General features: G+C 40.8%; 2 protein-coding genes across 2 annotated transcripts; one reads left to right on the top strand and one right to left on the bottom strand.

Moving 5' to 3' along the window:
• Positions 1-5,011: 5,011 nt before the first annotated feature.
• Positions 5,012-11,587, top strand: LOC133921809 (tRNA (guanine(37)-N1)-methyltransferase-like). The gene is made up of 11 exons (XM_062366846.1): positions 5,012-5,236; positions 5,387-5,484; positions 5,837-5,941; positions 6,236-6,298; positions 6,378-6,451; positions 6,818-7,340; positions 7,431-7,517; positions 9,802-9,951; positions 10,237-10,343; positions 10,505-10,579; positions 11,093-11,587. Exons 1-11 carry the CDS (start codon positions 5,133-5,135, stop codon positions 11,171-11,173), a joined length of 1,467 nt encoding a protein of 488 aa, XP_062222830.1. The 5' UTR covers positions 5,012-5,132; the 3' UTR covers positions 11,174-11,587.
• Positions 11,588-11,769: 182 nt separating this feature from the next.
• LOC133921810 (B-box zinc finger protein 24-like) lies at positions 11,770-12,959 on the bottom strand. The gene is made up of 3 exons (XM_062366847.1): positions 12,670-12,959; positions 12,241-12,585; positions 11,770-12,160 (listed from the first exon to the last, which is right to left on the bottom strand). The coding sequence occupies exons 1-3, from the start codon at positions 12,850-12,852 to the stop codon at positions 11,909-11,911; spliced, it is 780 nt and encodes a 259-aa protein (XP_062222831.1). The 5' UTR covers positions 12,853-12,959; the 3' UTR covers positions 11,770-11,908.
• Between the last annotated feature and the right edge of the window lie 6,493 nt (positions 12,960-19,452).

Here is a 19,452-nt window from a genome sequence, read left to right as displayed (position 1 = left end):
TGGTCGAGTATATGTTATATATGTGGCTGATCTATGTTGCCCATTATAATAAAATCAACAAAAAAAATGATTCTCTCTTTTGAATTTTTGATGAAATCATTGCCAAATGGGGTGAGAGTTGTTCATTTGGGAGAATTTTTTGGTTTTCCTAAATGGAGAGAGATTTTCTATGTTGGAAATTTTTTCTTGATTTTTATTTCACTTTGAGTTTGATTTTAAAATCAAATCATGTCTGTTAAGAGGTTGCCAATATTCACATGAGAGTTGCCAATGTTTTCATCAAGGGGGAGATTGTGAGATCCTGGATGAAAAATTGGATTGAATAATGAAATTGATAGAGCAAAGTTGAGTATGCTTATGTTAGCATAGATGGTTTGATGTGCTATTAGAAGTTAGGTATGCTTATGTTAGCGTGTGAGTTTTGCGTGAAGTTTGTGTGGTGTTACGTGAACTGATCTTGAGTCAAGTTGAGAAGGACTTGTAAACTCCTTCCATCAATGCATTTTCCCCTTTTGCAAGTTCATTCCTATTCATATGCTTTGACTTGAAAGTTTAAACCTCCGGAGTCACTAAATCCTATATTCCCCCCCTGAATTATGATAATGTCACCACTGATGTCATTTGCCATGGAGAAAAGAGTGTAATCAAGGAAGTCCACAAGAAATGAAACAACTTGGTACATTATGCTCAATTTGCTTCTTGTGGTTATTTTGACAGGTTGTAGCTTGTAACTATTTTGTTCATTGGTTCACTATCTTGGGATGCAGTTATGTCATTACTTTATGAATTAGACAGTACTTGTGATTGCTTGTGTGCAGGAAACACTTGTTTTTCTGAATCCTTTATGATGTACTTGTCCATTGGTTAATTTCAGTTATTGCTTATCTTTTTATTTTCTATTGGATTAGTCCATAGTTTTTTTAGAGCAATCCTATATTAGAGTTTCAGAGCGAGTTGCTGGTTAGAGGAAAAGGATCAGGAATTTATTAATGCAATTTCAATTGTTTTATTAAACTAGGAGTTTTTCTTCTTCTGTGTATTAGATACTTTCTAACGCATTTCCATCCTTCTTGTGATTTACTTGGTCAGTGCTTCAACTTTTTTGAAGTAAAGATAACACTTTACTAGTTCAACATGCACTAACAAAAAAAGAGAGAGAACATCAGCATAACCCTAAACATAGTAAGCGTTTAAAAGCAAAGTTCAATGATTTTGTTACAGTGCTTATGCAATTGTTTGTCCGCATGAATACCTCTGGCCTGAATATGCTGTTGGAGCTTAATTGTATCTCTCATTTTATTTGACAATATCCTGTGATTTATGTCCTTTCAAGTTAGATATATACTCAGTATGATCTAGCTACTGACTTCTCTTTAACTAAACTAGTAATGAGAACAGTAAAAGAGAAGATGGAAGGTGAGGGGTCTACCTATGAGAGATCCATCAGTTGGGAGGATGAATAAACTAAGTTCATGCTTAACTGGTATATTGAGTACAAGAAAGATCAGCATGCAGGTTTGGTTTGGAAAAAGCAACACCATATGAAGTGTGCTGATGCATTAAACAAAGAGTTTGCTATGAGGGTAACACTTATCCAAGTTTGCTGTCACTACATGCACTACAAAGAGAACTGGAAGATAGTTGAGACAGATTTAAATAAGAGTGGTAATGGTTTTGATGTCATTAAATAAAAGCTGACTATTTCCGAGTATGAAAAAGCTCAACTCAAAGTATGTATATACATTTTTTTTATAAAGCAGTAAGTACATATGGGGACCTAACTCATTGGTATATTTGCATGTAGGACAGAGATAGATGCTTGCTTGGTAAGCCCATAAAATTCTTCCATAAGATGTCATAGCTTTTCTCAAGCAACAATGCTAATGGTTCCCTTGCCATGAACCAAAATACATGCTTGGATGACGGTAGTAAATTTGAAGATAATGACTCAGAAGATATGAATGACATGTCTGGCTATACACCAGCTATCAACCTCGGTGGTAATGACTCTAACACATTAGCATCATCTACAAGTCCTAAAACAACACCCAATACTACAAGAAGTGCAGATAATGGTTCTTGTAGCATACCTCAATCTGGTATGAAGCGTTCGAGAGGTAAAAAGTATCAAACTAAAAAGCAGCCAAAGCCTAAGAGCCATTTCACTAATGCCACCGGAGAAATCTGCACCACAATGAAGGAAATCGTGAAGGCCCTTGTTACCCCTTCTCGTGCACCCCTAAAGGGAATCGAGGACATCCTAAGAGGGGAGGGGGGTGAATTAAGACACTTAAAAACTATTGGCTCCCAAACTTTCACAAGATAAGCCTATCTCAAATTCTATCTAAATGTGTTCTAGGCTTATCTAGTGTGTCTACTCTACCGCTTAAGAGAATTGCAAGGTAAATTGCAAGTAAGTAAATGCGGAAATGTAAATGAGGTAGAGAGACAAACTCGGCATGATGGATTTTTATCCCGTGGTATCGGTGGCGCACGAGCCACCTCTAGTCCACGTTAGAGCTCCACAAATGATATACTTCCGGTCGCCAAGTCTCTTCCGGTCACGGCTCTTGAGATACCAAGTCACCAAGACAGGCCTCAAGCACGATGAGCCACCAAACCACTAAGATAAGGTCTCACCACTAACCTCCCTTCCGGTCACTTGTACGTCATCTTCACTTTGGAGCTTTAGTCACATAGACAAGGGTCTTCGCGTTCATGCACAATCCTCTTGTCGCTGCTCAACACCAAGTTGGAGGGTCAATAAGTTACCAGCGAGTCACAAAGACTCTAAGGTGCCGGTGTACCTCTCGGCACACTTTTGGATCACTCTTCGATCCACACTCTAGGTTGCAGCACCTAACAACTCTTCTCTCTAGGCTTATAAGTACTAATCACTCACTAATGGTGTGCTTAGTCGTATTGGGTGAACACTTTGTGCTCTTGGATGGCTTGTATGTCTTCTTAGGTGTACAAGGGTTTCTCTGGACTCCAGCAACTTCAAATGAATGAGTGAAGTAGTATTTATAGCCTCAACCCCGTAGACTAGTTGTTATCCCAACGGCTCACATATTCTGCGAACATCGGATGATCTGGCGTTAACAGAGGTACAAACACCGGACCATCTGGTGTGTATATTTTCAAAAACTAGCCATTGAAACTCCACTCAGAGTTCTTCTGAACACCGGATTATTCGGTGTAACTATCAATCCATCACCGGACTATCCAGAGAGTTTTCCTAAGTCAGATCGCGCCAAACTTCTTCTCTGCACAAAATACTCCGGTGAGCACTGTCTTCATCACCGGACCTTCCGGTGTGTAGAACTTTTTCTTTTCTGGGTTTTCCACACACTCTGTTAAATGCTCCGGTGAAGCTTCCGGTGTGCATCACTTCATCACTGAACTATCTGGTGAGTTATAGTCTTTTGCACCATGATACAAGTCACAAAATGCTCCGGCATGATATCCATCTCATCACCGGATCATCTGGTGCCTTATAATCCATTTCATTTGAAAATACCAAGCTTCTATTAAATACCGGTGTACATCTCTTCTGATCGTCGAAACTTTCGGTGAGTGCAATCCACTCTGACTCCTTCTGACATAATTGCTCCGGCGTGTACACTCTTTATCACCAGATCATCCGGTGAGGCAAACTGCCTCTGGATATAATGCTACGGTGAGTACAATTCTTCCAGCGCCGGACCTTCTGGTAAGAACAATTTCTCTAGGAGTTTTTCCAATTCAATCAAACTTTATCCCGGCTGCAGTGGTTTCTTGATGTATTGCATCCATGAGACCTACTAATATATATTCTTGATAAACATGTTAGTCTCAATGACTATGTTGTCAAATCACAATCATAGCCTAATAGGGTCATTTTCAACCCCAAATATTTCAACCTGCTGATACTTAAGCACCATTCCGGAAGAGGATAGAGGCACTAAATATTGCTACCAATGATAAGATCAATATTGGTCAGCACTTAGCGCTTCCTGTGAATGAAGGTTTGTGCGGTTTCCTAGCTGCAGCTAGTGACACAACTTTGGAGACCTGGGTGTATCAGTTCTTATGCGACTGGGATGATAACCACTGATAAGTTGCGTTGCATGCTCTTAGATATTTTGCTGACCTTCTTTTGCTATTTCACAAAGTGGATATACTAATTGGCTTATGTGAGAACCTTGTAAATTTATGATCTCGATAGCAAATAACCACTGATGCTTTTGAGTAGTAATAGTACTAATATGTCCATCCACTCTTATGATCAATATAAGAGCAGCTACATCATACTCCTGCTATATAAAGTATCCTAATATCTATCAAGCTCTTGTTATTATATATATAGAGAGTGAACCAGATTGGTTACTGCTCTATCTGCACAAACGTTGATTATTATTTTGTAAAGAGAAATCATTGTTACACACTCAACTGATGCAGGTTGATATGTTTGAGGTTCAGCTTGGTAACCTCACCACTTCATACCTAGAGGTGATTGTATCTAAGTTTCACAAACCAAAAAATGGCCATAAATTTTTGCCAAACATGTGGTAATAATCTAAACACTGTCCTTATTCAATTTGGCACAAGTTAGGTAGTTCTTGCTAATCAACCAAATAAGCTAGATTTTTTTAGCAAGTTAGGCATGCCACAATTATGACTAATGCCTAACCTTAGCAGTGGCATGCTTAGTTACTCAACCAAATATGCCCGTAACCATTACTGAGTTTTCCGGGTGTTTGAGATGCATGCTTAGCACAATTGTCCCTTCATATTTGTTCCTCCTGCGAAGATAATTCTTGCCTACACTCCCCAAAATCAACAACGATTTTTTTTTCACAATGAATAAAATTGAGTCTAAAAAGATCGAGTGAGAAATAACCCTTTTCAAATTTATTTTTAGCTCACATCTGATTAGTTATCCAAATCACCGTTGAATACTAATACTCGTTATTGGGCCGTGCTCGTTGATCACTTTGGGCCGTATAAGACCCACGGTTCGCCTCTGTGAGACCACGGCCGACAAGTTCGTCCACCACGCCCGCCGCCAGCCGTCGCTGCATCTTCAGTCCCCGGCTGCCAGAACCCTAGAAGAGACCTCCTTTCTGGAGAGAGAGAGAGAGAGGACGGCCATGGAGAAGCTGGACGAGAGCAAGTTCGAGCAGCGGCTGGAGCTGTGGGCGCTCCGCATCCCCCGCGAGCACGCCTCCGCCGTCACGCGCCTCCTACGCTCCGGGTGACGCTTCTCCCTCCGTTTAGGATCCCAATCTATCCAAGAGCAGGAGAAACAACAGAACAATTATCTAAGTCCAATTAAAACAGCAGTTGCGTTTAACAACTACAAGGAAAGAGCTGATTTTTTTTTCTTTCTCATCCGTGATTTCAGTTATCTACTGGACAAGCCACGGGTTAAGCCTGTAGTTGAGGATCCCGAGAGTGACAAGAACCGCCTCGTCGTGCTGTCCGAGAGGATTCAGAAGCCTGGTATGTTTCCGCCGCTAACTTGGGAACTAAGGCTTTCAACCGAGTTCTGAGGTGGAGCCTGTCAATTGTATGTTTGGAGGATTAAGCTATTTTTTGGTGTACTTTGTTGATTCCTCTGTGTAAACATTGGACTTTGTCGAGTTACCCTTCATGTCGGAGTTTCATGGCATGGCATTGCTTGATTACTATAATTAACACCTTTTGAAATTGTTCCATTGCTCAGAAAATCTTGAGTTACATAATCTACTCTGCTTATTACTGCTAAAAAAATGATACCTTCCCCATCTTAATGTTTCTCTTTACTCTTGCTCCTATCGAAGGAATGCTTATGTTTACTGTATTTGGTATGTAGATTTGTCTGACATGCCAGAGCAGGTGCACAATTCTTTGAAGCAACTGTGCAATGTCGATGTTGTACCTTATACGTTGACCCTTGGTTATTCATATTGGAGTGCAGGTAATTTATCATCTTTGCATCGTGATCTGATTTCTGTTCTGTTTTAGTAGTGTGTTACATCATGGTATCATATCACTTTGCTTATATTGTCCTTCTATAAAGTGCGCATAAAGTAAAAAAGGTCTTTGTGATTGAAATGAAGCACTGCATTTTTTACATTCGTGCCTGCTCATTGTTGCTGATGCTAACCTTTTCCCCTTAACATTTGCAAGGATTTATGTTGACGAAACCATTTTAACATTTTTTTATGCTCTTAACGTCATGGCTTTGATCAATGCTCTTTGTTTCCTGCAGATCATATTCTGAGGCAAATCCTGCCTGCTGGAGTGGAGGTACCCTCTTCGTTTGAAACAATTGTTAAGTATACTAAACTTTATGATGCTTTCCTCCATTTATGGTGTGATGTTATTAATATTTGTTTGTATGATATATGCAGGTCATATTGCTCATCTGAACATATCTGATGACTTGCTAGTGTATAAAGATGTCATAGCAAAGGTTATCTATGATGTAAGCACCCTTTCATGTCCTTCTCTTGTGCAGGACCATAGAATTTTCACATGAAAATGGTCCAAAATGAAGTTCATACCAAAACTAACAGGCACTATAGATTTTCTCGTACAGATTTGAAAATGTAGTCAATTCATCTGCCTCTTTACTTATGCTTTGGCAGGGCCTTGCAATTCACATAAAAATAGAATAAAATGAAATTGATACTGTAAGCTGTTAGCATTTATCACTTTAGACAATCTCATAAACATATATGAACTTTTGGCCATCAATCTTCACTGTTTTATTTGTTAAAGGATCATAATATTTCAAAACATTCTGCTTGCTTTCCATAATTCACCAAACATATACTCTCATGTAATGCAGAAAAATTATCCAAGGATTCAGACGCTGGTGAATAAAGTTGGGACTATTACAAATGAATTTAGAGTTCCGAAATTTGAGATTTTAGCAGGGAAAAACGATATGGTTACTGAAGTTAAACAATATGGTGCTACATTTAGACTTGATTATGGTTCGGTCTACTGGAATTCGAGACTTGAGCATGAGCACATTAGATTGGTTTCTCTTTTTAATAAAGGAGATGTTATATGTGACATGTTTGCTGGTATTGGCCCATTTTCAATCCCGGCTGCTCAAAAAGGATGTGTTGTATATGCCAATGACTTGAATCCAGAGAGTATTCATTATCTAAGAACGAATGCGAAGATTAACAAGGTGGAGGATTGTATATTCACCTACAATATGGACGCTAGAGTGTTCATGCAAAATTTGATGAGTGTGCCTGGTTCAGAAAGTATGTCAGACTATCAAGTTGCTGCTGTTGATTCCTATCCTGGAGTAATGGTCCCTGCTAATGAAAATTCGTCTTCAAATGGAAATCACAACGGTACCTTTTTTGGCTGCAATTTGTATCCTCCATTCTGTACTGTTATTTGTGTTCTCCACACACTAACTCTACTATTTCGACTCTCTCAAGATGTTCAAGAGAACTGTCAAAATAATACAAATGACTACTCTCTGGTAAGCACTACTGCCAAAAAGCGACTACAAGGTGCAAAAGAAGGTAAGTATACTGTGTATGTTCTACAATGTCTTAAGTAAGTAGTAACCTTGAAAGAGGTCTATTATATGTTTCACCTTCAAAGTTTACATATACTCCCTCTGAGAAAAATATAAGTTGTTTAGGACATCGACACGGTCTACAAGGTAGCACTTTGACTAGCAATTCCTATGAAAATATGACATTTCCAATAAAATGGATTATATATTATTATAGTATTTTTCATGATGTACATAATTACATCAATATGAAGCGCCCTGGGTCATCCTGGTGCTTAAAACCATTATTATACCAATCCTTGTATCAGCTGCTGGTAAATAAGAGTCCTACAACAGATGATACCACAGTCATACAACAAAGGGTGTGGTAAAATAAATCCATCACCCTAATAATACATAAAGGATTCATGCGATCAATAGAATCCACGTCATCATAGAGCATAGTAGAAACAACATGATGACACGCCACTCCACATGCTACTCGGGTGTAGACACGACTCAGCCTCACCATCGGCTTTGGTGAAGTCTGCATCATCCTTTGAAAGCGCAAGCAAGGGTGAGTACAAACATACTCAGTAAGTCTCAACCTTTGCCATACAGCAAGGGGTATAAATACATGCAAATGATATTGACAACGGTAAAGATGTAAGGTTAACTTTTGCGAAAATGCCAAGTTTACACACGTAAGGGTTTATTTCCATAAAACGGGTTTTGTGAAAACATCATATCATTAATATTAGATGAGGGAGGGAGGGGGGTTCTACCAAGATGAAAAGTCACCAGGGCCCAAGTTTTAATGTTGCTGAACACCCCGTCCACGGCAACCCACGACACACTGATGGACCTATTTTAAAAAAACGGGCACACCTTGCTCACCCACACTCTATGGAAATACACTTAATCCATGCTAGTTGTTGTGACCAAATCATAGTTCATCCATGACCGTGGACACGACTATTCGAATAGTTTTATCTTTATAGAGTGGTACACTTTACCCACAAGCTGAATTTAGCAACAAACCACTGCCATGATAGTGCAACTCAACAAAGCCATTACCCATCACCGTATCATCCCACTAGGTGCCTACGGGAGCATCCAGGGGTTCCTAACTTTCAATTAGGGCTCCAACCGGGTTGACAAGCCTGCACCTGCTTGCACCTGCTCAAATGATTTCCCGTTGCACCCCTGCATTCGGACGTTTAGCAAACTAGCTTGTGGGGTTTAGACTAAACCCTGCCTTATACAGGGTTGAGTGGTTGTGCTATAAAGACTAAGTAGAATGTCACATCAACTCAGTATTTAATTGAGCCAAAACAAACATCTCCACACTAAGCTTGCAACACAGGCAACACCTAGAATCTCAAAGTATTCCCGATGGGAACCTGATCTGCCCCAACTCTAATAGGTTTTCTGTCGTTAACAATATCCGATAAACCTTCCCATTCCAACAACTTACGTAACACCAAGGCATTGAATTTTACACAGTTCGTAAAACTAATTATGATTAAGCTTGAAATACCAGTAAAGGATATAGTCCTAAGCACACTAGTAACAAGGTTATCGTCTTAGCGTAATTAAAGTTGCCGAGACGAATATCCTAGAGTTACCAAGGTTAGATTTGGAATGATAACAATCAGGCTGGCTAATCTATACAATAGGGCATAACTAGATCAATAATTCAAACTATGCTGATAAGTAATACTTTATGCAATCATTTGGTAGAAAATGGCTGCTACGGGTTGTGGTGATAAATCTGGGTACAATATGATCAACGAGGGAAACAAATTGAGACTTGTCTCCGCTAAAGTCCTCGAGGGACCCTGCTCGAAGTCTTGCGTCCCGGTGGCTCCTCAAACTCTTCGGTCTCTAAAGCATGACGACGGGGAGAGAGAGAGCAGCGAGGGAGAGGAGAGCAATGCTTGCCTCAGTGGGCTCGGCGAGCGGTGGTGAGGTTAGTAGCGAGCGGCGGGGCTTTTATAGCCGGGTGGAGGAGAGGCAGTGCGGTTTGACGCACGTGATTGTCAACGGCGACACAGTGCGGTTTGGACTTCGCGTGACGTGCGACAGGAAGGGTCAAGCTCGGCAGGAAGGGGAGTAGCGAATTATATTTTGGAACGGAGGGAGTAGCGAAGAAGTTTATTTTCACAGAAACTGCTGTATGATTGTGCCAGAAGTTTATTTTCACAGAAACTGCTGTATGATTGTGCCAGTTTTCTAGTTCAACAGATAACGTGCTGGATAAGGATGATAATTTTGGCCGTTATATTTCTCCTTGATATCTCTTATAGGTGAACCTGACTGCCAAGGTGAAGATGCTAGTCTGACAAAAAAGAGGAACAATAAGAGAGTAAGAGGCTCAGGACCACCACCTGCCAAGCCATGGGAACACGTTGATCATGTGCTGATGAATCTACCTGCTTCTGCTCTGCAGTTCCTCGGTAATGTTTTATTGTCTCCATTAAGCTTTTTCATTGTATTTTGACTACAGTACATCGTAGCCGTTGGCCACTTTCAGCATGCTATCAATTCTCTTAGAAATATTCATTGATGGCATTTTTAGACAGCAGGCTTGGCCCCTTTTTTCAGTTTGTTGCTTGCAAACTTTAAATTTAATGGCCTTTCTTTTACCCTTCGGATTTTTTTGTGCATTCAATCTTCATATTATTGGGCAGTTACAGTTGCTATGAGTTTTAGATTTTCATCATGTATGGACCTTTTTGCAGATTGTTTTGACGGTCTAGTCCAAAAGAAATACTGGACAGGGTCACTACCTTGGATCCACTGTTATTGTTTCATCCGTTCAAGTGAATCTGAAGAGTCAATATTATCTGTGAGTTCACTCCCCTTCGATTATTACTCACATGTGATAAATTGTTTACTTGATTGCATCTAATTTGCGGCAGTAATGATTGACATTATGTACCACCTGTATGTACTATGTGCTGTGAGGCATTTCTATTTTTCTAACATAAGCTCTTTTCCCCTATGCAGGAAGCACAGAATAAATTGAATGCTGAGATAGCAGAACCAATATTCCATAGGGTTCGTGATGTTGCACCAAACAAGGTAAACTATACACTGTCCTTAGGACTGGAATATTCAGGCACTTGTCTCCAAGTTTTTTAACACATCTTTTAACTTCAAGATATAACCTCCCTTTTCCCTCAAAATTAAACAAGTACTAGAAGATGCCTCTTAGTGAATGGTATTCACAAACTTTAACAGTTATTTCCATGGCGAAGACGATAAAATGGATTTGAGAAAATGAGATTTCTTAGGAGTTGAAGCATCGACAAAAGATTTTAAAATTTTCTCTGTGCTGATGATCTCCATTGTGCCACCGATAACAATTACTCTGCAGTAATTACTAATACAGAATAAACTGTGTACCTGAAAGGCTGAAACCTTGGTTTCTAGCGAAGTCTTGGGAAGTTGGCAAGCAACGGGGATTCTTAATTTTCTTGGCGAGCCTAATGGAAAGACAGTTATTTCTATTGCAAGTTGAGCGCTTTCTAGTTTCAAGAGAATGGCATGACCTTCTTTTGACATTTATTTTTTGTTGTTTGACATTTGGTGCAGGCTATGTTTTGTTTAAGTTTCAAGCTACCTATGGAGTGTCTTAAGGAGGACACAAAGAATCACATTCAATCAGTCGCCTAGTAGACCCTGCCATATTGTACTGCCGAAGTTATCCATGTCCTGCCAGTAGTTTTGGAGCTTCACTAAAGAAATTGCAACTGTGCTGAAAATTCTGGGGTTTTCATGGAGATTGATCTCGCCATTTCATGGTGAAGAGGGATTAACAGGGCATTCCTGACACTCTTATATGTGTGATCGGTTGTCATATAACCATGGAAGATGCCTTTGGTGGCTGAAATCATGACGTTGGTAGAACCATCTGATTCAGAAGTGCGCTGCTATTGATTTACAGGTAGTACACGGTTACATAGTTTCGCATGGATTCGTACCTTCACAGCTTCTCGTGTTCAAAGCTATCCGGATCCAAGTTTTTGGTTTTGGTCATGTAAAAGACTGAAAAAAATATCAGTATGAATATTTCATTTCTTCAGTGTATGCAACGTGACTGCTCCCCCCCCCCCCCCCCCATTTGAATTTTGAAGAAACTATGGTCAGAACTAACCACTGAGAACTGTTTGTAGTAATTGTGTTCTCTTATTCGACAACAATTTTAGAGGCAAAATATTACATTAAAAACACGCATTTCAGCCTCTCAGACTGGTACTAGCAAAGCTGCGAGAATTATTATGTTCATAATTGAGCAATTCTAAGCAAAGGTGCACGACACGTGACACGTCTATAGCTTGTACACATGACACGCCATGATGCTCCTCTCTTGTTATGTATACAGCAACGGCGGCACAAACTCTCTTTCTCTTAACCAAGATCAGGGACGATAAGGTAATCTTCCTCGTCGTCGGGGATCTCGACCCGGGGCTTCTTGCTCTGGCGCACGCCGGCGGCGGCTTTGCTCGGCCTGTAGTACGCCGCATCGCTGGCAGCGTGAGAGCCGAACATCTCCGGGACCTCTGCGGCCGTCGTACCGGCCTTGGGCGCCTGGTCCTTGAAGAGCTCGATGTCGGCGAACCACTCCAGCTCCCCGAACCCAAGCGGCGACTCCTTCTGCAGCTGCAAAAACGCAAGACCATGAGATGCGACCCGGAGTGCAGGTTCTTGTGCATGGACCGGAGTTTGGGCTAGCGTCTTGCCTTGTCGCCGGACTCGTAGTCGGAGAACTGCAGGAGCTCGTCGACAGCCCAGTCCTGCGGCAGAAACTGCGGCGGCGAGGGAACCTGCTGCGCCGCGGCGGAAGCGGTGGTTTGGGAAGGCGTCTGCTCGACGGCGGCCTTGGGCGGGGCGTGGTGGTCAGCGTCGTGGGTGCCGCCTCTGTCGGCGCCGTTGCAGGTGGAGACGGAGCCGAGGCCGACGCGGATGCCGGTGGCGAGGTAGCGCTGGTGGTTGCCGGAAAGCGTACCGGGGACGTGGATGGGCTCGTCGCAGTCCCGGCAGAAGAGCGCCCGGTCCTCCACGCAGAAGATGAACGCCGCCTTCTCCTGCGAGTGCGCGCGCATAGGACGTGTTTGATAACGCATGTCGCCGCAGCTTCATCGTACGTACGTAGCTAGCCGGTTACATACCTGGCAGACGTCGCAGCGTGGGAGCCTTGCGGAGAGCGCCTCGAGCGGGAGCCTCTGGTGCTTGCTGGCGAGCTTGTTGGCGCAGTGGATCTCGACGTCGCAGCGCGCGCACAGCGCCGCCTCGTCGGCGCAGCACACCACCGTTGCCGCCGCTCCCTCGCACGCGTCGCACTGGATCTTCATCGCCGCGCGCTCCACCTCTAGCTAGCTAGCTACCTTGTCTCCAACACTCAGCCAAGAAGATAAGGCTGCTGGAACCGGAGGGAAGAGAAGAGAGGGGAGGGGGATTGAAGGGCGAGTGGTGCATATAAGCCGCAGGCGCGAGGACGCAACTCGAGCGAACAATCAGTGAGCTGCCGGGCGAGCTTGTGGTGGAGGCGAGGCCGGGGAGACTTGTGGCCGCGGGCTCTCGTCTCCTCTCCTCCCGTGCAGTCCTGCCGGGAGCGTGCATGGACGCGCGGATTTTTTCTGATTTGATTTGCTGACTCGGCGGACGGGGGACTGCATTAGAAAATCCAGGATAACTTATGGTAGTACGATCTTTATTTTTTCTAACAGCAGTACAATTCGTAATGCTATATACACATTCATATCACCACACGAACATATTTATACAACATACAACATCTATAAAATACCGGAGATGCATAGCTTCAGTGCATTTGGTTGAAGGACAATATTAGATGGGATAGCCAACCATATTTTGTTGGATAGGAAGATTTAATTTTCTTATTTAATATAATGGATAGTACGTTCTAATTTTTGTTTGATTGGATAGATAGAATTTGGATGTTGCTAGCTATTTTTTTTTGATCCGTTTGTTATATATTTAATTTTTTATTAAGATATAATTATGCAAGATCTTGCCTTGTTGATTTAATTGCAGTGAATACGATAATACAATCACATTGCAAAATCAGATAAATGGTTTAAAAGATAATATCATTTAAAATGTATTAACAAAAAAATGTATTTATTTTAACCAATTAGAATATATTACATCAGCAGGGATAGATCATCAAGAATATAGATAGCTCCGTCCAGTAGTTTTTTGCCAATGAACTTATCCAATATTTGAGAAGAATATTCCCTTTAAATAGCCATTCTATCCAGCTAGCTCTCTAGCTAAACACCTTAAAATATTAAAGAGTCATCTCTCATCCAGAGATATCTCTCTAACTAAACACATCATTAAAAATTAGCGAAATCATCACAAACATCTCGCTGTCGATAGGTATATTACCTATCATTAAAAAAAAATCACCTTAATAAGACACATAAGAAACAAATATTAGATTTAATCACTGATAGATATAGATACAACCACATGCACTGACCATCTAAGCCAAAGCTTTGTTCCCATAGAACCTTCCTTCGTGGCATGTGTTAGATGGGCAACATCAAAATCTTCTACTCCCTCCGATCTTAAATATCATGACATCGATATAGTTTTTAATATAACACTTTGACTAATAATATTTATAAAAATATATTATTTTAAATATATATATATATATATATATATATATATTATAAGAGTATTTTCATGATGAATCTAATAACATCAACCATGTTTACTTAATCTTTATGATTTTTTAATTATTGACGATCAAAACTAAAAATGTTTGAATTACCACATATCTAAATAGACTCGTATTAGGTATGTGAGGGAGTACTCCCTCTGATAAAAAAATACATAATATTTTTGACTTTTCACGATCTTCGACGTATAACTTTGACTACTATTTTCTATTACAATATATTTAGAATATCTAATAAAAATATAATATATGAAAGTTTTTTTCAAAACAAACCTAAATGTATGATTTTATATTTCTAAACTAAATATTTTAGAAGCTATTGATGGTCAAAATTTTAAATATTTGATCGAATCATGATTAATACATCAAATATTTAAGATCAGAGGAAGTAGTATTTTTCCTGAAAACGAGAACTAGGTTATAGCCTTCAAGGTGAACAAAAATACGTCCACCACAACAATGTGTGTTGTCGTGAATCTAGCTCACGTGATTTTGGTGACGGGATGTAGGTAGCATCAGGGTTTAATTTTTTTTCTGAAATTCCAGTGAGATTTTATAAATTTCGAGAATTTTAGAGGGAGATAAAATATTTAATTTTAGAATTTTCTTTCACAAATATATAAACATATGAGACTTGAATAGCGGACGATGAAAAATAACCAAAATTTTGATAAAAAAGAATTTCGGTCTTTTCACCGGTGGATGAAAAAACTATAAAACGAAAATGAAATCCCTGAGAAGTATCATGTTTGTACTTATAAATATCTAGAATATGATGAAAAATTCTGGTATGCTGTGTAAAAGTTCGAGTAGATTGCCTTGCGAATAAATGGTCTGATTGATGCGTAGGATTCGACGTGTATGGACGATGCTATTTCATCCTGTCCATTTCGATTTAAATAGGGATATAAGTTTTCTATTTTTTAATTATTGAATCGATCTAAAACTTACTCAACTAACTAAAGATTAACTTTTACATAATTATAACTTAAAAAATGAACTAGGTAGTAACCCATGACTAACCGTTAGATACTCGTTTGCATCCTACGTGTATGATTGTATGTATATATATGTACTCAACATTTCTCTTGATATGGATGTTGACCGGATCAGGGCCGGAACCACACACGGCCTTAAGCTAGCATTTGTTTTCGTAAGAAGCAATTAGGTAGATAAAGCACCCTTGTCGGCGGAAAAAAGGCCCCGTTTTCCTTGGAAAAGGTCATGATCACATCGTCATTCTGCAATCAGCAATGCCAAGTTGCTCTCAGCTTCCGTGTCAAAAAGAAAAAAAAGAGTTGCTCTCAGCTTGTGGATGAGGTTTTCCTCCGGGAGGACGAGGACCCCCCGGAGATGTTAATTCGGAATAGTAACGGCCGCAACCGTGCCACACCATCAGTGTGCTTACTTTATTGCGGCACTGTGACTCACTTATTCGCGGAGCATGGCGATCGGCGAGTTCCTGGAGCATGCGGTGGCTCCGATAAAATAAGAAGACGAAAAGCATTTTTTTACTTCGCCGTTCTCATCTCACCTCGAGCTTGGTCGGTCTCTGCCGGTGACCAACTGTACAGAACCTCATTCTCACTTGCCGTGCTTCTGATCTAGGCACCGTCTAGTCTAGGACGCGCGAATTCTTATTCATCGGTTCTCGCAAAAGTCGAACTGTTTCATGTGAAATTCGTACGTTTGTAACGTGCACTTACGAGACGTACGTACCAGTCTAACTGGCACGCCTCGCGGTACCACCAGCCGTGAACCTCCGTTCTGCAGAACGAATCCATGAGCAGGCCAGATCAATCATCGATCATGAGAGATTAAAAATATACTCCCTTAATTCAAAAATAGTATATCTATTTTTCAAAAATAGTATATCTATTTTTCAAAAATAGTATATCTATTTTTTTACTCGATCTTCAAAATTGAATTTTAATTAAGATTTTCTTTCAAAATATATTATTTATAAGCTATAAAACTTACATAGCATGAAATTATTTTAAATTATAAATCTATTTTTTATAATTTAATTAAATATTAATAAAAATATATGAATTTTGATTTAAAAAAATACATTTACAATCTCTGAACGAAAGGTATAGAAAAGAAGGTTAGCCAACACCAGCCACAATTACTGCATTTTTATTAGAAACCGTCTAAACAATATTTTAATTAATAATCAAGTTCATCATTTACTTAATTATAACTTCAATAACTAACCAGAATATTATCCTGATAATCTCAGCACGTGTTTTATATTTAAGATCGAAACACATACCTTTCCTACATAAACAATTATAACCAAGCTTAATAAAGAGCTGGCACTTAAATTATATTACAAGTTTAACAATTTTCAGCAAAAAAGATTTAAAAGAAAACTAAAACTGATCAACTCGTAACCAAAAGAGAATTACGCAGCGGAAACAAAAGCTATAGACCACAAAAGGTGGGTGAAGCCATATGCCCTTAGCCTTCACCCCAAAAGCGCGACCACCGAGTAGTTGCCTACTCATACCTGCCACCCTCGGCAGGCGTGAAGTAGCCAAACACCACATCTTTCTCACCTGCAAAACCTGTAGAGCAGCTGAGGACGAAGGTACTCGCAAGACTTAATCTATATAGGGTACATATAAGTAACTTGACTCTAAGGATCATACATTGAGCCATTAGTAAGAAAAAGATCACAAGGTTAAGTACATTAATATGCTTAAGCAACCTAGACACGTATGTGTGAGTACCTATGCTTAACCAACATACCCTATAACCAACAACTTGCATATAAATGTAAATAAAAACATAGAAATACATCAATAGCCAACATCAACATTTCCCAACAGACCATTCATACCATCGTCCCACATTCGTAACTCTACGACCGATGCAGATGAACAGAAACATGCTCATGACCGAGAGCGCGGTAATTCGAATTGTTTTTACATCCTGCAGGGGTACTCCTTTACCTGCACGATTTGAGGACCATATGGCTCACGTGCCCACACAGGCCCACGCAAGGGGCACTGGAGTCAACCTTTCCCAATAAGCCCCAACAATTTGCTCATGCGTCGATAGGTGCGAGGGTCATTCAGAACTACTCTCGGTGCAAACTGGATATCTCTACAAACCCACCTGCTCACACCATCGGCTCGCACACCAAAAGACCACAGCTACAAAAGGTATTCGGCTTGTCGTTCCCATAATGCGATATGTAGTAAGTACGGAAAGTGCTAAAGCTAACGACACCGACGGACGATGCTTAAACGATACAAAGCGGTCTATGGTGCTCGGGCACCTCTCCCAAACTACCCCAAGGAACTCCTCCGGGGCAAAAGACACCCATAACATCGCCCACATCTCGTCTTATCCTCACAACTCACCGAGCCAACATCATCAATATTATCATAGTGAGCCGTAATTAAACCTATAGCTTGCGAGCGATGGAACACTCCACCATTCGACTTTTACCGGTGACTTATGCATCGCTAAGTATTTCGAATGACCTTGTAAATTAGACATCAACAATATCGTTAAAGCTACAAGGATGTAAATATTCAACAACTCAAGGTAAAGTTAATGCAATCAACATAGGTTTACCCACATAAATCCGACACTGACTCGCTATACATGCAAACATACATAGAGTATATCTTATTAATTTTAGACTCCACACTTTAATTCAAAGGGTGCAATATGCTTAGATGCTTGCCTTGCTGCTTTGGTGATTACCTGATACTCCCTGCATAACACTTACAGAACTCCGGGAGGTTGGTGTCACTTTCAACAATGATCGTGCCACACTTCGGTTCTTCGTTCATTAAAGAAGAATGCGTGCAATGATGAACATGAATGCAGTGCAACAATGCATGCTACAAAATGTATGTGATGAAATGCCATAAAATATGCTTTATAATGTATAAAAATATTTTTCCTAGCTAGAACAAGTCATAAGAAGACTAGAAAAATTAGTTTCACAATTGCTGGACATGTAAAGAATTAACGGTGAACTAATGAAGCCTCAACATAATTAATTTATATCAGAAATTTAATTAATTATTTCATGTCTAGGGATATTTTTCTTAGGTATATTAGGGTATTATGAAACCAACAAAATTTGTTTCATAATTTTAGGAGCTATGGAGAATTTATTATAAATTTATAAGTTTCAGCAAACAGTGAACTGCGCTGAAACGGTAATATCTGAGTTGACCATGGTCAGACCACAAGGAGTGGCGATCAGACCGTGGGAAAACACGGTCAGACCACCAGCATGCAGAGAGATTTGGGGTTTGGCGGTCAGACCGGTTCGGGGGGGGGGGGGGGGCGGTCCAACCCATGGAATGGCGGTTAGATAGCTAGAAAACGCGGTCAGACCGCTGTGCTCGGTCGGGAGCACTTGGTGAGCTCACTGATGATGATTATGGTGGCTTTTAGGTGGGGATTTGGACCTAAAGCATCATCTTGACCTCCTCTATCGTGTAGGATAACAAGCACACACCAAAAACGACCAAAACTCGGCTATTGCCTGTAATGGTGGTAGAGGCCGTTGTTGAGCTCGATGAGCTCAAATCCGGTCAATCTAGCCATGCAGAAGGAATGAGAGGGGGTCTAGGGTGCTCATCACGTCCTAGCAAGCATGCGGTCTGGTCGTGGAGGTTGGGGAATGGCTAGAGCTCGAAATCATTGTCGGGGAGGTGGTGGATGGCTTGAGGAGGAAGAAGACGTTGCCGAGGAGTTCGGGCTTGACGGGGAAATCCACCTTTGGTGGGGGAGCTCACTGGGGACCTCCTCCTTGGACTCCCCTCCTTGCTCCTCCTATCCACCAACTCTCTTGGTTGGTTGGGGAAAAAATGAGGGAGAGGGTGTGAGAGAGTGTGCACATGGGGGAGAGAGAGCAAAAGAAAGTGATCGTTTTACTTAACTCGAGTCTCTTTGTGCTGATAGTCAGATCGTGACTGGCTCCAGTTGGACCGCGGGAAGTCCACATGGCAGCCCATGTGGTAGCGTGCCTGGTGGTCAGGCCGCGGGTGATACCGGCCAAACCACGAGGGGATTCTTTTGCTGAATTTTTTCTAAGTCTCCGCTTATCAACCTCCTTCTATTCTTTTCTTTCCTCAAGGTATTTAGGGATTCTCCAAAGCGCTCTAAACTATCTCTAAGGTATTTGAAACATATCTTAATTACAAAATTATCATTTTTGGGACGTGACACCCCTGCTCGGCCGTCTCACGCATGAGACCGACGTGTGACG

The sequence above is a fragment of the Phragmites australis genome, chromosome 6 (genome assembly GCF_958298935.1).
Source record: "Phragmites australis chromosome 6, lpPhrAust1.1, whole genome shotgun sequence".
Taxonomy (NCBI): Eukaryota; Viridiplantae; Streptophyta; class Magnoliopsida; order Poales; family Poaceae; genus Phragmites; species Phragmites australis.
The sequence above is the reverse complement of the archived record's forward strand: the minus strand, read 5'-3'. Positions and strand labels throughout refer to the sequence as shown.